Raw genomic sequence first — 15,771 nt, 5'->3', positions numbered from 1 at the left:
TGAAAGAACCGGCCGGTCATTTATCATTCATTCAACCTGAAGCTCGTCCACACACAACAAATTTATAAAAATGGCCAGCGGATCGACTACGCGTCCACGCCAGGGAGAAGTTATACAGGAGGTACGTCCGATGCCGGTCGTTTTCCGGGGTGATAGCGAGATTAACATAACTGGTGCAGTTCCTTGACGGCGGCTCTTATATCAGAGGTACGTATAGAGTAATTACTGCATTGAAAGACTATACTCAGAGTATATATATTTGAGCTGACCCAAAGACGTGGCCTAAATTAGACAGCCTCAGGGATGCTGTGACTGAACTTGACGAAAGACGAAACACCAAAGAGGAAGGGCAGAAGGCTGCGAAAGCGATGGAAGCTTTGGATTTGAGCAAGGCTGAAGGTTTCAAAGCCCAGGACGTCGAATTCATTGTAAGCCTACGTCTCCTTGGGTCAGTTTAAGCACTTGGAAGCTGACTGCGACCATGTTCTTAGGCTCAGCAGACAGGGCTGGACAAGAAGGACGCTGAGGAAGTTCTGAGAGCAGAGAATGGCGACCTGATCAAAGCCCTGTTGAATTCAGTGCAACCTAGGCGAAGGGCGAACTCTTTGAATGGTGATGCTATTCCCAAATGAGACAAGGTCCATTGGGCTAGAAGATAGAAAAAACATAGTATATACCCTATCTGACAACATATATGTACAAAATATATCCGCACTACACCTCCTCCAAGTACCCTTGTATGATTAACCTTTCCACCTGCGCTCTTTCCAGTCTGAACCTTTGACCCTTCCTAAAATCAACCCTCTCTCCGCTATCCAAGAACACCTCGCCAGCGTCCCTTACAACTCGCACATCGACCATTATTTCCCCAGGCGGCTTCTCTATCCCTGCCGTCAAGTCGAGCACGTCTAGGAAATCGCTCTTGTAGTCAAGTAGAAGGTTGTTATATCCCCTTAGAAAGTCAAGTTCTTGAGGACTCAGAGCCGAGCGTAGGTCTGGGGCGTCCGCCTCAGGATTAACACTGGCACTTGCAGCGGGACTGAGCAGATATGCCAACCCTCCCCCAGCGTCCCACCATCTCTCCTTGATTCCTCCCACCCTGGTCGCCAGATACGCCAGCATACATCTCTTATTCCTCCGCGCCGCTAAATGTTGGACAGTGAGGTTGCAAACAAGACCGCGGTCTTGCGTCAGGGATAATTGGCCATGGGACTCTGCTATAGACGCGATAGAGGTGCCCAGTTGCCGTGTTTCGAGGCAGATGGAGAGGATGAGAGGGAGGGCGTATTTCGGCAGAGGAAGCTGCGGTGTGGACGAGAGTGTTGTGCGGTGTGAGGAGTTGACGAGCTGCAAGGCGAGGTCGCCGTACATCTGTAAATGGTGAGGGTGCTGGTGGGGGAGGAGGGGAAGAGTTGCTCACTGTCCGTATCCGTGTTGGTGCTCTGGTGGCTGGGAAAGGAGAAGAGGATCGATCATGCCTCTACGCGTGTGCCTCGACGCGTCGCGAGCCCCCGAAGAAAATGAGTGTGGCGGCGTTGTTCGGGATTTAGTTCCGTCGGGTGGTGCGCGGCATCCCCGAATTCTCTCTGCAGCTTCCACTCCGTCGCTTGGGGCTTTATTTTGTTTTCGCACAGTCAATCCTTGTATTCTTACCGAAAAATATCCCATAGTAAGGCCAAATTTCCTCTTCATCCCATACTTACCTCAAACTGACACCTCACAGACATGTTCCGCTCTCTCCGCGCTACCTCCACCATCGCTCGTTCGGCTGGTACGTTCACCTGCGGGTCATTGCCGCAAAAGAGCCCTAGCCATTGCCGCAAGCCCATCCATTTGGCCATGTCACTGATCAACCCCTTATATAGCCGCTCCTCGGGGTTTTGCGACTTCGAGCGTCGCTCGTTCTTACGAGGACACTATCAAGAACATCCTCATCAGTAAGTGTTGCTTCGTTGACATCAGCAACATTACATTGTTTGCTTTGTGATCCCTGCCTACCAGCATCATACTCTTTCTCTCCTTGGTTCTACGGCTGATAAGGCTTTTGCAATAGACAAGGACACCAAGGTCCTCGTTCAGGGTTTCACCGGTAAGACCGTAGGTCGTTTTTTTATCATACATGGATTCTACTCGTGCATGATCAGCTGACACCCTGCCGATTGCATAGGGTACCTTCCACGCCCAACAGGCTATCGAGTATGGTACAAAGATGATCGGTGGTACCAACCCCAAAGTACGTGATGTCCTCTAGCTTGCCTTGGCCCTTTTCTTTTTCGTGTCGCACTACCTACGCTAATTCTGACTGTTTCACAGAAAGCCGGGCAAACTCACCTTGGTCTTCCCGTTTTCGGCACCGTTCGTGACGCTGTTCGAGAAGCTCAGCCTGATGCCTCTGTCATCTACGTTCCCCCTCCCTTCGCCGCCGATGCTATCATTGAAGCCATCGAGAACGAGATTAAACTCATCGTCACCATCACCGAGGGTATCCCTCAGCGAGATCAAATCAAGATTATGAACGTTTTGAAGAGCCAGAGCAAGAGCAGGATGATTGGTGGTAACTGTCCAGGGATTATCAGCGAAGGCTGTAAGATGGGTATTATGCCAGGCCATATCTTCACTCAGGGTAAAATCGGTGTCGTTTCCAGGTCCGGAACGTAAGTAGACATCAGCTTGTCCAAGACTTTTGCTGCCCAAAACTGACCCTCAACTGCAGCTTGACTTACGAGGCCGTTAACCAGACCACGCTCGCTGGTCTCGGTCAATCCCTCACCGTTGGTATTGGCGGTGACCCCTTCCCCGGTACCCAGCACATCGACGTCGTCAAGGTTCTCCTTGCCGACCCCCGTACAGAGGGTATCGTCCTCATCGGCGAAATTGGTGGTTCCATGGAGGAGGAGGCCGCTGCCTACCTCGAGCAACACAACAAGAATTCTGCCAACCCCAAACCTGTAGTTGCCTTCATCGCTGGTAGGACAGCTCCTCCTGGTAGGCGAATGGGTCACGCTGGTGCTATCATCAGCGGTGGTAAGGGCGCTGCCAGCGACAAGGTCGCTGCACTTGAGAAGGCGGGCGCGATCATCGCCAAGAGTCCGGCGCAGATCGGTGACTTGATGTTGAAGGCTATGAAGGAGGCTGGCAAGGCTTAATTTTAATGACAACCCCTAGTGTAGTAGTGATTACCATAGTGGACGTTTGAATGGTATCTCTAGACTTGCATATTTACATACCCAACTTGAGGGTCAAGATGATTACAATCCATAAGGTACCTTACCTACGTGTCTTGGAAGCTGAACAACTCTAATATTATCAAGGGTACATGTCGCCGTTCCTCTCAATCTCCCTACTCTGCCTTCGACTCTCATTTCTGCTTCCCACATTACTCCCTCCATTACTTCCCGCATTACTTCCGGTCATCCCACTCAGACTACCGGTACCCGCCTGGCTCACTTCATCGGCGAGCTCTAGCCGCTGAATCATCCCTGGCGCGAGCGCCAACGTGCTCAAAAAGGTATCATTCATGGGTGTGGCGGCTTCAGAAAAGGTACTATTGCCAGATTGATCGTAAGAAGCCGGGTGCACAATTGGGCGGGGGATGGTCGAGGCCGATGGAGCAACAAAACCTTCAGCTTCTTCAGGCACTGTGGTGATGGTTTCGGACGTAAGGTCGAGTCCAGCTGTTATGGGATCGACTTGGGCGACAGCTGTAGCCTGCCTGGCTAATGGCATGCCTGCCTGCAGACCTTCTGGTTCCCCTGGTGCCTGGGGAGCAGGTAAAAGTTCACCAGCAGAAGCAACCTCGTTGTCCCCCACAACCATAGCTGTGCCGACATCGCCGTTGCCATTACTTTCAATTGCGGTGGCGGCAGCAGCAGCAGGCGTGGATGATCCGGCAGGCAGAATGGAATGGTTGGAAGGTCGTCGTGAGATGACGCTTGCTCTGCGAGATGCGATTTCCCAAGCATCTTCGGTCTCGACGTCTTCTTCCAAATTCGCAAAAGTCCGCTGTATATCAGACATTAGCGGAAAGCGGGGAACCGTTTCATTCAAAAGTCTGCCTTACACAAAGAGGACAAGAAAAACCAGGGTAATGTTGTAAGAGAAGCGGTCGAATGCATTTGTAATGAAAGACATGTGAGCACGGCCTTTTGACCTTTTGTCAGCGTTGAAACGCGCGGTTGGCACATAACTCACGCTATAAAAAGCGACTGGCAAACTGTCACAGAAAACAAACAGATACAGCAGTCTGTCACGCTTGCTTTCGCCTTCTTACTGGGTGTATCTTTACCTTTATTGTCAGAAACAGAAACGTCTCCGCCAAGAGCTTTGAGTTGCTTGAGCGCATTAGTGCTTTGGGCACTGTCAGCTGTTGCCATTGTCAAGTGGAAGCGTGACGAACTTGAATTCGTTGGCGCCTCGCTGCCATTCACGTCCAACTTCTACTCTCATCTTGATACATTTGAACATGTCTTCGGTGCCGCCTTGATAATCGACTCCAAGCTGGAGAACATCCCCATCCTAAAAATTGACTGTTTAAGCCTATGTTGTTACCTTGAATGGTAGATTAGGCTTACCTTGAGCATCATGGGTCTTGATTCCGTGTTCGGGCTAGATAACCTGATGTGATTGAGGAATGTTCCCGAGCTGCTTTTAGTATCTCGGATGTAGAACTATTCAGCGTCAATGTTCAATCCAGCTGCGTCCTTCATCAAAAGACGTACTTTGCCACCTTCCTCGCACCAGATCTCTGCATGACTCCTGCTAACGACTTTGCTCCTGAACGCTGCTTTGCCGCTTGTCACCTCGCCCCCACCGCCAGCTACAGAAAGCGTTGCTGATCCTGTCCTAGGTCCGTCAGGACCTAATGTCCCATCCCCGTTTACATGCCCACTTCCACCCCCACCTGTGCCCAAAGGCGCCGAGTTGGTTGGAACAGGCAATCTGTCCGACTTGTCTGTGAATCTGCCAATCTTGAGGACAAGGGCCACAGGCTTCCCACCGACAGTTGTTCGTCCTCCCCCAGCGCTGGAGAGAGTACCGGAATCGGCGATTTGCATGGCGGAATCGGAAGGAGTCGTTCCAGGGAAGGGGGTAACGGAGATTGGTGCCATCTCGCGGATGACAGGCTCAAACGGAAGGGAGCGATTGGATTCCAGATGGGGTACCAGGCGTATGCGATAGGTTTTCAGCCGGTTAGAAGGATTGCCAGGAGGTGTAGGGGCGGCATTGAGAGAAGCATCAGGAGCTAATGCCGAGGTGGTAGGCGCGGGGGGAATGGCTATAGGCATGGTCAGTGTCTCGCTCAAGAATAAAAGACATAAACGATTGAAGGGCCAAGAAAAAAATGTGGAAATGCAAAAGCAAAAAAAAAACATCCAGTTAATGGTAACACGCCACCAGTCCAAGATGGCAGGAAGGAAGGAAAAAGTCATACCGCACGGACCGCCGGCCAGCAAGGACCGCAATCTCAAAACTGACTTACTCGATCCGCTCAACGGCGTGCTGACGGTTCTCGTCACAGTTGCTCCAGTGTTCATCACACCGCTTCCCGTGGCTACCCCGTTACCGCCACCAGCCCTCCCTGAGATACTCTGCTCTCGAGCATTGGCCCTTGAATTCCCTGCTCGTTCAGGAGTGGCTGCTCTTTGAAACTGACTTTGAATTGGGCTGCTCAAGTTGGCCGATGTCGATGGCTGCTGTCCCAAGGTAGATGAACGACCTCTTGTCCGCATAAATCCCAAAAACGAATGTCGAGACGTCGGGGACGTAGCTTGAGGCCCAATAGGATTGTTGGTGGTCGCAGTTGGAGGGGTACGAGGGGAACCAGGGTTCGTCGAGTTGTTCCCTGTTGGAGTTGTAGAGCCGACAGGAAGGGCGATGTGGTTTGGCCGGTCTTTAGGCGGCATGGTTGGCATTTTTGATGACTGAACTCGGCAGCAAGTAAGACAATGGCGGTGACTGGGACGAGGACGGCAACTTTTTTGGTGAACTCAATGCTGGCAGATTTCCGTCTCCTGGTGCAGACTCCTGTTCCTCGCCACAAGTACGAAAACTGTCCCAAGCTCGCACTCGCAGGATACCTCTCGCTTGATCTCACCTGTGATAGGCGAGTATGATCGAATGTAGTACTCCCCGCTGTGCTTGTTTGAGTCGGTAATGGAGAAAAAGACGGTTGGACCTCCTGTCCGTTTATTAGCAGTGGTGCCGGTGATAGATCAGAGGCGACTACTAGACGAGGGGACCTCGACGTGTGATCACAGAACGATTCTACAGGATTGTGACGGCCCAACGGCGGTAGACTCCTTGTATATCCAAAAAAGTAAAATAAAATGGAAAATGTTGCCGACGCTGACGTCGCTGTTCAAAGAGGTCTCGCCACTTCTTGTATCTGTCCAAAGATGCCTGGATTAACGCTGGGAGAAGTAGTGCTGGGTCAGCACGACTGTATCTCGTTCTGCAGGTTTGCTCTCCGTCGTGGATAGTGTACAAGGGTACATGTACTCACCGTCTCAACCCTGAATGGCTCAGCACCGGAGATGTCCTAGTCCTGTGCTTCTGTTATGTGCCGATCTAATCCCAGATTACTATTTCAGCGTACAGGTGGTCGTCCTCTCCTTTCGCTGTCGTTTTTGCGTTTCCTCAATCGGCGGGGCAAAGCGGGGAACAAACGTCTGAGCTGGGGTGGAGGTTCCGATCCCTTTTTTAAGGGTGTTGCCTGTACGTTGTACGTAGAGATTGTGACGCAAGCAACTTTTGGGTGACTTGAATATTGACGGCCACTCCGGGGTGGTAAGCGGGCTGCACGAAATAACGATATGCATGAGAGATACGACGTCGTTTGGCGGTCCTTCTGTCTTTGGCTCTCTCCGTTTCTCCTCTAATCTCCTCTGCCCGCTGGCCCCAGGCTCACCGGCGGATCAGTTCGGACGCCCGTTTCTCAGCGATGATGAATTATTCCCATCCCAAAGCAGTTACGTAAGATCAGTCGGATAACATTTCATCGGAGGCATCGGTACGACATCCAGCGAGTCACCACTGCATCGACAGCGTATATAGCGACTGCGTGGCGGCCATACATGTCATTGTCATTGTGCAGGTACAAGAGGATCGAATACAATTATAACACAGACGACCAACATACCCAGTACAAAAAGAAAGCCCTTTTCCACTCCATCTCAAATAGGGGCAGCCTGTCATGCATTCATGGTAGCCTCCTCGTCGCCTTCCTCCTCTTCCACTTCTTCTTCCTCTTCCTCTTCTCTCAGCCTTTCCTCTTCTTTTAACCTATTCCACCTCGCCATGCGGCTTTTCTTGCTCGGTCTGTTCTTTTTCTTCTTCTCCGTGATCGTAGACAAGCTCTTTGAGGCCGGTCGAGGCGCAATGTGGATGGTGATCTCTATCGAAGACTAATTCGGGGTCAGCATAGAGCAGCACAACATGCTAACAATGAAGTCACCTTGATCCTAGTAGCTCGCTCCGGTACACTGGCTTCGACAGAGCCGACATCGTTCAACCAGGCATCCTCTTCTTGTACTGCATTATTCCCGTCTGTTTGGCCGTCTCCCATTTTGTCTATCTCGTCAACGCATTCTACACTGCCCGTTCGGATTTCATACCACATTCCCTTCTCTCCCTTTGGGTACGGCAATAGATCTAAAAGTGCGTGAAGAAGCAAGAGGGCATGAGAGATTGCCGGGCCCAGGGCGTAAAGCGTAAGAGAGGTATATCTGTTTGCAAAGAATAAGTATGGACCACTTTTCCAACAAGAGCATACTCACCCTTCATCAACAACCAAGCTCCTACATCTGCCCATTAAAGCACCGAGCGCCGTCTTGCGTGTCACAAAGATACATTCTCTTCCATGACCGGCCTTGCCTACATCCCCGCGAGTCTTGCTCACTCCCTGTAGAGGCTTGAGCGGAACGGTTGCTGCTTTATGAGATGGGTGAGTCAATGCCGAGGGGTGGGCGGATGAACGTTGCTTGGGAGGCGCAGGGGGCGGGAGTTTCTTGACGGCCGGCGACATGCTGCGTCTTGGATGAACGGATAAAAAATGGTGTGATTTTGACGGACGAGTTCAGGTTTGTTATGGATTAGGAAACAGATGTAATGAAGGCCAGATAAGGTTTGTAATAGCCTTCTGATTTTTAATCATCGCATTCCTAAATAATATTTCCAAAATATTTCTAATTCTGAATTTTCCCTGAACACGCTGGGGAAGAAGCCGAACAGCGAACACAACTCGTCTTTTTATCTTTTCTCCCCATTGCTTTTTTGAACTCTCTCTCCCCGCTGTCCCCCGGCTTCCGCACCAGTGAGCTGCTCCTCTCCTCCTCCTCCCGTCGCCGCGTGTGCGGGTGTCCTGTGGTCGCTGTGCTGACTTGTTCCAGCGATGCCCAACCCACCCGTAGCCGACTTTGAGCAATGGCGCTCGCCCCAGTCCCAGCAGACACCCCTTACCGAGGTCAGTACTCTTTCCCATACTTTCCCTTCGCTGTAAAGAAAAAGGAGAAAAAAAAAGTCCGCTTTATCGCGATCGTCCGGGCCGTATTTTCGCCCAGCGGCGTTTCCAGCATAAACACACTGCTGACACCCTTCTCTTGCTGCTTGTCTTCCCATCTTCACACATGCTGTGAACAACGTGGACCGTCGCTCACTATCTGATCTCGCACTGGCGTCGCACACTACATCCTTTCGTCTCGACTTTTTTTCAACGCGCAATTTGGCATCTCGTCTTGATCAACTTTTTTCTTCTTTTTTTTTCTCCTGTCGAACGCCCGGGATTTGGCACAAACTAAACAGCCAACAAACCTCCCCGGCATATTCTCACCCAAGACCGACTCGCCCGCGCTCATACAACAAGGCAAGAACGATCTCATTCATCCGAGCTTCTTGCCGCCGTGTGAGCACGGAGACGACGGCGATATGCATGCTCATGCCTTTGGTAAGTTATCATTCCTCACCTTTCCGTTTGAGAGGCTCATTTCCTTTAGACCTCCTCTCGCTGTCGAATGGCACGCCTGTCCATGTACCTCGACCTCTCCCTGTACATTCACAAACCGCCCCTCAAACTGTACCCGCGAGCGTTCCCTCACACCCTTCCTATCTTTCAGCCACTAGACCCCAAGCCACTCAAGAGAAGGCTGGTAAGGAGAATGCGCCCAAAGCGAGGAGGATGAGTAGCAGCACTACCGGAGTCCTCGGCAGGGGCAAGCTGGGACTCACTGGCACTGGTGAAAGTGGCTCCGGTCCGGGTGGCGTCGGGAAGGATAGGTAAGCCGGTCCTTTGTCCGTTTCGAAGCGAGCATGCTAAACCAACATTTGCGTAGCAGTCGTATAACATCATTGGACGGACCGGCTAGTATGACCCGCCGATCCACATTGGGTACTTCGCCTGCCCCTCAATTATTCGATTTCGCCAAGACCGACCGTCGATCCTCCCTCTCTCGACCTGCTCCAACAGCCGCGCCGTTGCCGACGCGCTCAGTGTCTGCTGTCCCCGGCTCTTTACCCACCAAGGGCCAGCGCAAAGCCCCCACCCCTCCCGAAGATGATATCGAATTGGACATGGAGTTTGGCGACGATGATGATGAAGAGAACTCTCGCGCCAGAAGTGGGAGTGCCGACGATATTGACATGGATGAGGATGAAATTGAACCAGATGCTGATGATTCTCGCCCAGAGTGGGAGAAGCTCGCGTTGGGTACGGGAAGTGGTGGGGTAAAAGGTAGAAGAAAAGGGATGGTATTCAAGTGTGAGACGTGTAACAAGGAATACAGACACCCCAGTTGCTTGGTAAAACATAGATGGGAACACAGCCCACACTGGAAGGAACCGACCGCGCTGAGCATGAGTAAACATCAACAGGTGCAGATGCTTGAAGTGAGTTCGCTTTTATCCAAGTGAACTTGTTGTGCTGACAGAACTTCACCAGGCTGCTGCTATTCTTGCTCACCTCGACCCTACATCTCAAGGAGGTAGGGCCCTTCCTTCCGACAAGTCTCTCTGGCCTGCAATTCTTTCTCCCGCCGGTTCCAACGACTCATTGCCCAAGAGAGCCACATCTCGCGCCGCGCGAGAAGTGTCATTGGGCCGATCCCCATCCACTTCTACTGCCGCACCCCTCACTCCGTCTTCCTTGCGGGAGACCACCGCTCTGGGCACACTGGCCGAGAAGGCGGAACGGAAGTCGTCTCCAGCAGCTGCAAGCGACTCGACTACTAGCAGCATGGGAGCCGCCGAACCATACATCCCTCGCTCTAATGGAGTTCACCCCTCGCCTCGAGCCGTGCATTCTGGTCTAGGCGTTCGCTCTCCCCCTGCGTCTTCGCCTTATGCCCGCCCATCTCGTCCGATGGGCATTTCATCCCCTCGCCCAGCCCCCTCTATTTCTTCCTCTACTCAGGGACCAGCTACTCCTCACAGCATCGGATCACTTCCAGACATGAACGGCCTCAACTTTTCTTCCTCTCTTTCGTCTTCGCTCACTGTGCCTGGGCTCAGCCCGATGCCTGGTTCTATAGGTTCAGTAAGGCGAGGCAGCCTTGGCATGCCGACCTATATGAAGACAGGAATGGTTGGCGGTGGGATGTTTGGCGTGAGGACTCAGGTGCCTAGCAGCTCCGTGCGAAGCGGAGCTGGAGTAGCTGAAGAGGACGAAGAGGAAGAAGCAAAGGAAGAAGAGGACGGTTGGGGGGACATTAAAGAAGACAAGAGGGAAGGTGAAGAATGGGGAATGGCGATGGAAATGGAGCTTTGATCATCGCCTTTGATCTTTTCTTACTGAAGCGGTTGTGTGTAGCGTATAGGAGTTGAGCGAATCAACCACCTAAATGGAGTTCCCGATGGTTGTACATACTGGCTTTTTGTCCTTAGCCCCAGCAGATGGGCATACTATTTATTGTCTGTTTCGATAACTTCTTTATTCTTATCCAAGATCTCCTACGGAAATAGTTGTTTGTCGGTCCCCGCCATAGTGATACGAGTTCAAGATATAGGATCTCCTAAGTATTTATAAAGACCGTTTTGCATGAGCAATGAGCATGGATCTATCCGTCTGCTTAGATTTCCAAGTGTCTACTCAATATTGATAAACAAAGAACTCATGTGTTAGTCGGCCAGCTTTTGAATGCTGTATCGGAGAGTGTCATAAATGCAATAGCAGGGTTCGTACAAGTGTATCAGTAGTATCTATTAGCCGCTTTGCGAGGTAATTCGTTTGGGGAAACAATCACGAGTCACAAACTTTCAATCAGTTGGCGCCACGAGTTTCGCATCTTGTTCCGTAAATTACTCTCAAACCCCAATTCTTCATTCTTCCTTTTCATGAAGAGACGTATTTTCACCCTGTATCCCTAGTTTTTATTTTATTTCGCCACGATCTTCCTTGCAGAAAGTTGGAACCGAAGAAAACCTCAATCAGAATGGGGGAAGAAAATTGATATAGACTGTATTTATACGGCGGATGGCAAATCATTGCGGTAATAAGTACATAGGAATGATTGACAATGACGATGATGGTTGAATAATTAATGAAAAGATGAACTGATTAGTGCGATAAATGTGTATATGCCGTTATGCATCTCGAGGCAGGAGTTATGCCCAAACTTGATCGGGTGAGACGAGAATGTCACGGCCGTTTGGTCTAACGTATCGCTTGGCCTAATAAAGAGTCAGCTTGGCTCTCAGAATCTACTTTGAAACCATACCTTATCCTTAGGCATTGATTTTCTCATGTCTACGCGGAATAATCAGTTTGCCATTCATCCTAGATGTCAAAAGCAAGGGTTCGTCCATACCAAAACCGTCCAATTCATCTCTTGTAGAGCCAACACCCTCCATGCCATTATAATAGCTAGTAGTACGCTGTTAGCACTATGACTAGAAGGAGAAAACAAAGAGGGACTCACTCAACTACCCTTCTGTACACACTGTACCCCATTTTTTCGTACATGCTTATTGCCCTGACATTATTGCACCTCACAAAGAGATCTACAAACCACGCATCCACCGAATCGCGCGCTGCTCCGGTAGGGACCGCTTGGTGCTCGTGCGCATGAGCTCCATGATCATTATTACATTCCACCGCTATCTCTCCTGGTCCGCTTAATCCTTCGAGAACATCCATGAGAACACGGGCGAGTCCGAGTGATCTGTGCGATGGAGCAATTGAAAGAGCTGTTAAATGACCGTGATGCTGTGGATCGGGGGCCGGAGGCTCATGTTTGGAGATCACTGGAGATAATGTTAAAAGATGGGCCTGTGTGATGAAGCTTCCATGCTTACTGTAAGCTTTCAATGTTGGGTCATAAGCGCCTTCAACGGCGACACACCAGTCAGGCCATTGCGCTGTATAGCTGGCATAGTAGCCATTATGATACTTCACTAGAAGCGTCAGCATATTCATGTTACTCAAGTACGAGAAACCCACTGTCGCTGTCCATGGGTCGGCATTGATATTGTTGAAACGTAAGATGTCTGTGGGATCGAACGGGCGAATGACCGACATGTGCGCAGAGAGGTTGAGATTCCTAGAATAAAGGGTGTGCGAGAGACCAGACGCGTGTTTAGAAGGAGTACGGGATGCTGTGGCTGCTTCTTGTGACGGGAATAATGATAGAGACAACGGGACACTCTGCACTCGCTCGCCGGTGATTTCTTGCTCGTTCGTAAAAGATCAGAGTGGAGGATACACATATAGATCGGGACACCTGGACATTAACCCCCGCCGTGACTCTTCTCGCTGTTGTCATCCACCAACGAACGAACTCTGAACGAACTCTACTTATATAACTGCATCCACGCAACAGTCCTGCGAGAATGCCTTCGTACTCTTATTCTATAACCGATACCGCCTATTCCCTGCCCATCCTCCACGCCGCCGCCCAACCTTCTTCCACTGTTATCGGCGTCTTGCTCTCCTCCTCCTCTTCTCAAGATTCGAAGCAAGTAGTCGACGATGCCGTACCCATTCTGCACCATTACACAAGCTTATCGCCCATGATGGAAGCAGGGCTCTCAATCGTTGGGAAGTACGCTGAAATAAATCATAAGAGAATTGTTGGTGTGTATGTTGCAAGGGATGAAGGCGATGGGCTTCCCAGAGTCGTGGAAAGGGTGTGGAAGATCTTAAGAGAAAGCTTTGAAGGAGCTTTCGCTTTGGCTGTGAGTATAGGTCTTTATGGATTCTGAATGTATGTTTGAACTTATCGTGCTCCTTCCTCGAAGATCGACAATGATAAATTGGCGGCTGGGCAACCGGCCTATATCGTAAGTCCTACCAACCAAACTTGGAAAAGAATGTTGGATCTAAACAACCACAGCCTTATCTTCCTACTGAGGCTTCTCCATATCTTTTGCAAGCTGTCCCTGCAGCGTCGCCGACCCTTCTTCCGGAACCTTTCTCCATTACTTCGCAATCATTACCAGCAAGCTTGCTGAAGGTCATTAGGGAGAAAAAAATCCACAGGGGGCTACGGGATTTTGATGATCACCTTGAGGACTCGTAAGTGGGCATAGATTAATCGCAGCATCCAGACTAACGGGGAAGCATCAATTCAGATCTAATGACTGGTTAGAAAATTCAACGATTAAACATGATCTCCAGATGTTTATATAATAGAGTTCCATTGTCTTTCAAGAATGCTAAAACTGTACTTGTACACAGCTACACAGTTGAATAGGATTTACAATAGTGGATAGAACATCTTTGGCGAATGATACAAGTTCCGTCCCCACCTCCTAACCATATCCATGACCAGTCGTCTCGTTACAGCTCCCGACTCGGCATCTTTGTGTCATTTTGTGATCGAATAAGCTCGAAGCAGTGATGTATTCCTACTGGTCTCGACATCCTGCATCACATCAGTCAACTAGACAATCCACCCTACTCATGGGTAGCTTACAAGTCAGAGTGGTCCCCATCAGGTACGTCATGAACCAACAAGTCAATGACACCAGAATATTCTCCGACGAGCTGGTTGAAATATACTATACACAAGTCTCAGAATGGTATGCGGGAACGATATCTGGACTCACATTGTCCTTTCCTGACGACCATGTCATCCATCCAGCCCCACCAGACATGCATTTCCAAGGGATATTCGACGGCGTTCACATGTCCCGCTGTTCCGGTTTCGTCCGCCTCGTTGGCCTGACCAGTCTGCAAGCTATTCCTTGCTAGCTTCTCTGCAGCCGTTTTTGGAACTACGGCTTCTTGAGCAAACTGGATTGTCGCTGCCAGATCAGATAGTGCCGTTTGAAGCCACGCTCCTCCCGTGTCGCGAGGTCCGCGGTTGAGGCACAAGAGATGATCTATTGCCGGACAGCGTTAGCTATTGGCTTACAGAGCGATGTGCGGTTATGATACCTTGACCGATACCTTGACCATTCTCAGCTTGCATGTAGCTTGACACCAGCTTTTATGTCCTTTTAGCCAATTCTACATCGCTGCGTGGAGCGTTGCACTCACGCAAGTCACACAACATGGAGTAGGCCCCCAGTACCGTTCCTTCTTACCCCCTTCTCCTTCGGATTGAGGCACCTGCACTTCTGTACCCTCGCCCATGCCTGCTCCCATAATGTTATTCAGGCCTTCTTGAACATCCTCCTTCATTCCAGGCTTGATACTTGTTTGTTCATATGGAGTAGAAGGAGACATCGATGGCGGTGCTGTGCCCTGAGCGGAAGAATAGGAAGTCGATGAAGGAACTTCGGTAAATGAGTTGTACATCTTCATAACAAATGACATGCTTGTGTCGATTGCTTTGAGACCTCTGTCATACGCTTTTTGAGCTTGCTCGGCGGCTTTCAGTAGGTGTGGTGTCTGGCAAAGTCATACTCAGCTAAATTGCTATGGAAAAAGTGAAAATGCATACAGTGATATGTTGAGTGGCAATGAATGGCGTGGGTATCCAATCCCACTTGAAAGGCCAGCTGTCAGGATGATCTATTGGCAGCAGGGGCACCCAAGGAGCAATAAGATACAACCGCGGGGGTGGATTGAGCGATGTTTTAAATGCTGAGGGATGGTGAATCAAAAGATGGAGTGCGTAGCTGACCATATACGATCAGCGACGTTTTCATATTAATTCAACATGGTAAGTGGAGACTTGCTAGATCCCTGCAGAGCTAACAAGGATATGAGCCGGTTTGATCATCAGAGTCTCAAGAACTGAAACTGCCATTTCTAACCGAGAGTTTGTCAGTGGTAAAGCCCAACAACTGCGAAACACCTAGATCATTAAACCGCACCACAGCTTCTGTCAATCCGCTCTCCGAGAGGGACTTGCCCTGTACCCCCACATCCCGGTCGATCAATGACAACGATCCTCACTCCAAATCTCGCAGCCAGAGGGTCTTGTATTTGTGAGCCATATTCTCACACGGTACGGACTGCATGGAGCATAGAGCTCACCCAAAGAAGCTCCTATCCACCTGGAGCATCCGCTTGGCAAAAGATACAAAAGCGGTATACCCGTTGGATCACCAATGTCGGAAAAAGTGACTGGGAGGTTCGTTCGAGGACAGCGGGGCAGTCGGCGGTTGAATTTGGAGAGACATAGATAGGAGGCGGGGTCCGTGAGTGCGGTGGGCTCTGGGGAGGAAGACATCGTTTCCTGAGCTATCTCTCCAAATTCCAAGTTTGAGAAAGTTGTATACAAAGGTCCAAATCTGTCCCAATGGCTCCTGACACGTGATTGTCATTTGTTGTGCCTTGTTTCTTATGACGCGCATGTTTCGTACGTAGATATTTACACAATGTTACCGTGTGAC

At 50.3% G+C, this 15,771-nt stretch overlaps 9 protein-coding genes across 11 annotated transcripts; 4 read left to right on the top strand and 5 right to left on the bottom strand.

The window, feature by feature from the left end:
• The first annotated feature begins 9 nt into the window (after nt 1-9).
• CNG02095 (hypothetical protein) lies at nt 10-728 on the top strand. Its single transcript, XM_024658621.1, has 4 exons — nt 10-121; nt 180-207; nt 292-428; nt 492-728. Exons 1-4 carry the CDS (start codon nt 71-73, stop codon nt 630-632), a joined length of 357 nt encoding a protein of 118 aa, XP_024514543.1. The 5' UTR covers nt 10-70; the 3' UTR covers nt 633-728.
• CNG02090 (conserved hypothetical protein) lies at nt 624-1,440 on the bottom strand. The gene is made up of 2 exons (XM_572168.2): nt 1,421-1,440; nt 624-1,371 (listed from the first exon to the last, which is right to left on the bottom strand). Exon 2 carries the CDS (start codon nt 1,369-1,371, stop codon nt 715-717), a length of 657 nt encoding a protein of 218 aa, XP_572168.1. The 5' UTR covers nt 1,421-1,440; the 3' UTR covers nt 624-714.
• A 194-nt stretch (nt 1,441-1,634) lies between these two features.
• Nucleotides 1,635-3,216, top strand: CNG02080 (succinyl-coa ligase alpha-chain, mitochondrial precursor, putative). Its single transcript, XM_571914.2, has 7 exons — nt 1,635-1,669; nt 1,724-1,771; nt 1,866-1,937; nt 2,054-2,097; nt 2,168-2,233; nt 2,314-2,654; nt 2,714-3,216. The coding sequence occupies exons 2-7, from the start codon at nt 1,726-1,728 to the stop codon at nt 3,144-3,146; spliced, it is 1,002 nt and encodes a 333-aa protein (XP_571914.1). The 5' UTR covers nt 1,635-1,669; nt 1,724-1,725; the 3' UTR covers nt 3,147-3,216.
• An 11-nt stretch (nt 3,217-3,227) lies between these two features.
• CNG02070 (cytoplasm protein, putative) lies at nt 3,228-6,769 on the bottom strand. Of its 3 annotated transcripts, XM_024658619.1 has the most exons (9): nt 6,596-6,769; nt 6,503-6,544; nt 5,480-6,410; nt 4,719-5,275; nt 4,572-4,667; nt 4,397-4,515; nt 4,192-4,347; nt 4,061-4,142; nt 3,228-4,002 (listed from the first exon to the last, which is right to left on the bottom strand). In XM_024658619.1, exons 3-9 carry the CDS (start codon nt 5,910-5,912, stop codon nt 3,307-3,309), a joined length of 2,139 nt encoding a protein of 712 aa, XP_024514542.1. In that variant the 5' UTR covers nt 5,913-6,410; nt 6,503-6,544; nt 6,596-6,769; the 3' UTR covers nt 3,228-3,306. The 3 variants fall into 3 exon arrangements, with proteins under 3 accessions (XP_024514542.1, XP_571910.1, XP_024514541.1); XM_571910.2 differs by having other exon boundaries at nt 6,503-6,769; XM_024658618.1 differs by having other exon boundaries at nt 5,480-6,178; nt 6,503-6,769.
• A 256-nt stretch (nt 6,770-7,025) lies between these two features.
• Nucleotides 7,026-8,079, bottom strand: CNG02060 (hypothetical protein). Its single transcript, XM_571908.2, has 3 exons — nt 7,776-8,079; nt 7,454-7,724; nt 7,026-7,403 (listed from the first exon to the last, which is right to left on the bottom strand). The coding sequence occupies exons 1-3, from the start codon at nt 8,021-8,023 to the stop codon at nt 7,191-7,193; spliced, it is 732 nt and encodes a 243-aa protein (XP_571908.1). The 5' UTR covers nt 8,024-8,079; the 3' UTR covers nt 7,026-7,190.
• A 134-nt stretch (nt 8,080-8,213) lies between these two features.
• On the top strand, nt 8,214-11,054 carry CNG02050 (hypothetical protein). Its single transcript, XM_571905.2, has 6 exons — nt 8,214-8,311; nt 8,388-8,461; nt 8,800-8,941; nt 8,991-9,270; nt 9,327-9,879; nt 9,932-11,054. Exons 2-6 carry the CDS (start codon nt 8,390-8,392, stop codon nt 10,754-10,756), a joined length of 1,872 nt encoding a protein of 623 aa, XP_571905.1. The 5' UTR covers nt 8,214-8,311; nt 8,388-8,389; the 3' UTR covers nt 10,757-11,054.
• A 204-nt stretch (nt 11,055-11,258) lies between these two features.
• Nucleotides 11,259-12,632, bottom strand: CNG02040 (n-acetyltransferase 5, putative). The gene is made up of 6 exons (XM_024657546.1): nt 12,428-12,632; nt 12,283-12,376; nt 11,907-12,231; nt 11,796-11,851; nt 11,706-11,734; nt 11,259-11,658 (listed from the first exon to the last, which is right to left on the bottom strand). Exons 1-6 carry the CDS (start codon nt 12,503-12,505, stop codon nt 11,593-11,595), a joined length of 648 nt encoding a protein of 215 aa, XP_024513216.1. The 5' UTR covers nt 12,506-12,632; the 3' UTR covers nt 11,259-11,592.
• A 118-nt stretch (nt 12,633-12,750) lies between these two features.
• Nucleotides 12,751-14,685, top strand: CNG02035 (hypothetical protein). The gene is made up of 4 exons (XM_024658617.1): nt 12,751-13,161; nt 13,225-13,266; nt 13,320-13,501; nt 13,558-14,685. The coding sequence occupies exons 1-4, from the start codon at nt 12,817-12,819 to the stop codon at nt 13,613-13,615; spliced, it is 627 nt and encodes a 208-aa protein (XP_024514540.1). The 5' UTR covers nt 12,751-12,816; the 3' UTR covers nt 13,616-14,685.
• On the bottom strand, nt 13,628-15,645 carry CNG02030 (expressed protein). Its single transcript, XM_572166.2, has 9 exons — nt 15,413-15,645; nt 15,250-15,354; nt 15,112-15,184; nt 14,874-15,051; nt 14,468-14,821; nt 14,366-14,414; nt 14,035-14,310; nt 13,902-13,986; nt 13,628-13,850 (listed from the first exon to the last, which is right to left on the bottom strand). The coding sequence occupies exons 1-9, from the start codon at nt 15,606-15,608 to the stop codon at nt 13,766-13,768; spliced, it is 1,401 nt and encodes a 466-aa protein (XP_572166.1). The 5' UTR covers nt 15,609-15,645; the 3' UTR covers nt 13,628-13,765.
• Nucleotides 15,646-15,771: the final 126 nt, after the last annotated feature.

This window comes from Cryptococcus neoformans (assembly GCF_000091045.1).
Source record: "Cryptococcus neoformans var. neoformans JEC21 chromosome 7 sequence".
In the NCBI taxonomy this organism is placed as follows: domain Eukaryota; kingdom Fungi; phylum Basidiomycota; class Tremellomycetes; order Tremellales; family Cryptococcaceae; genus Cryptococcus; species Cryptococcus deneoformans.
This window is presented reverse-complemented; position numbering and strand designations above follow the sequence as displayed.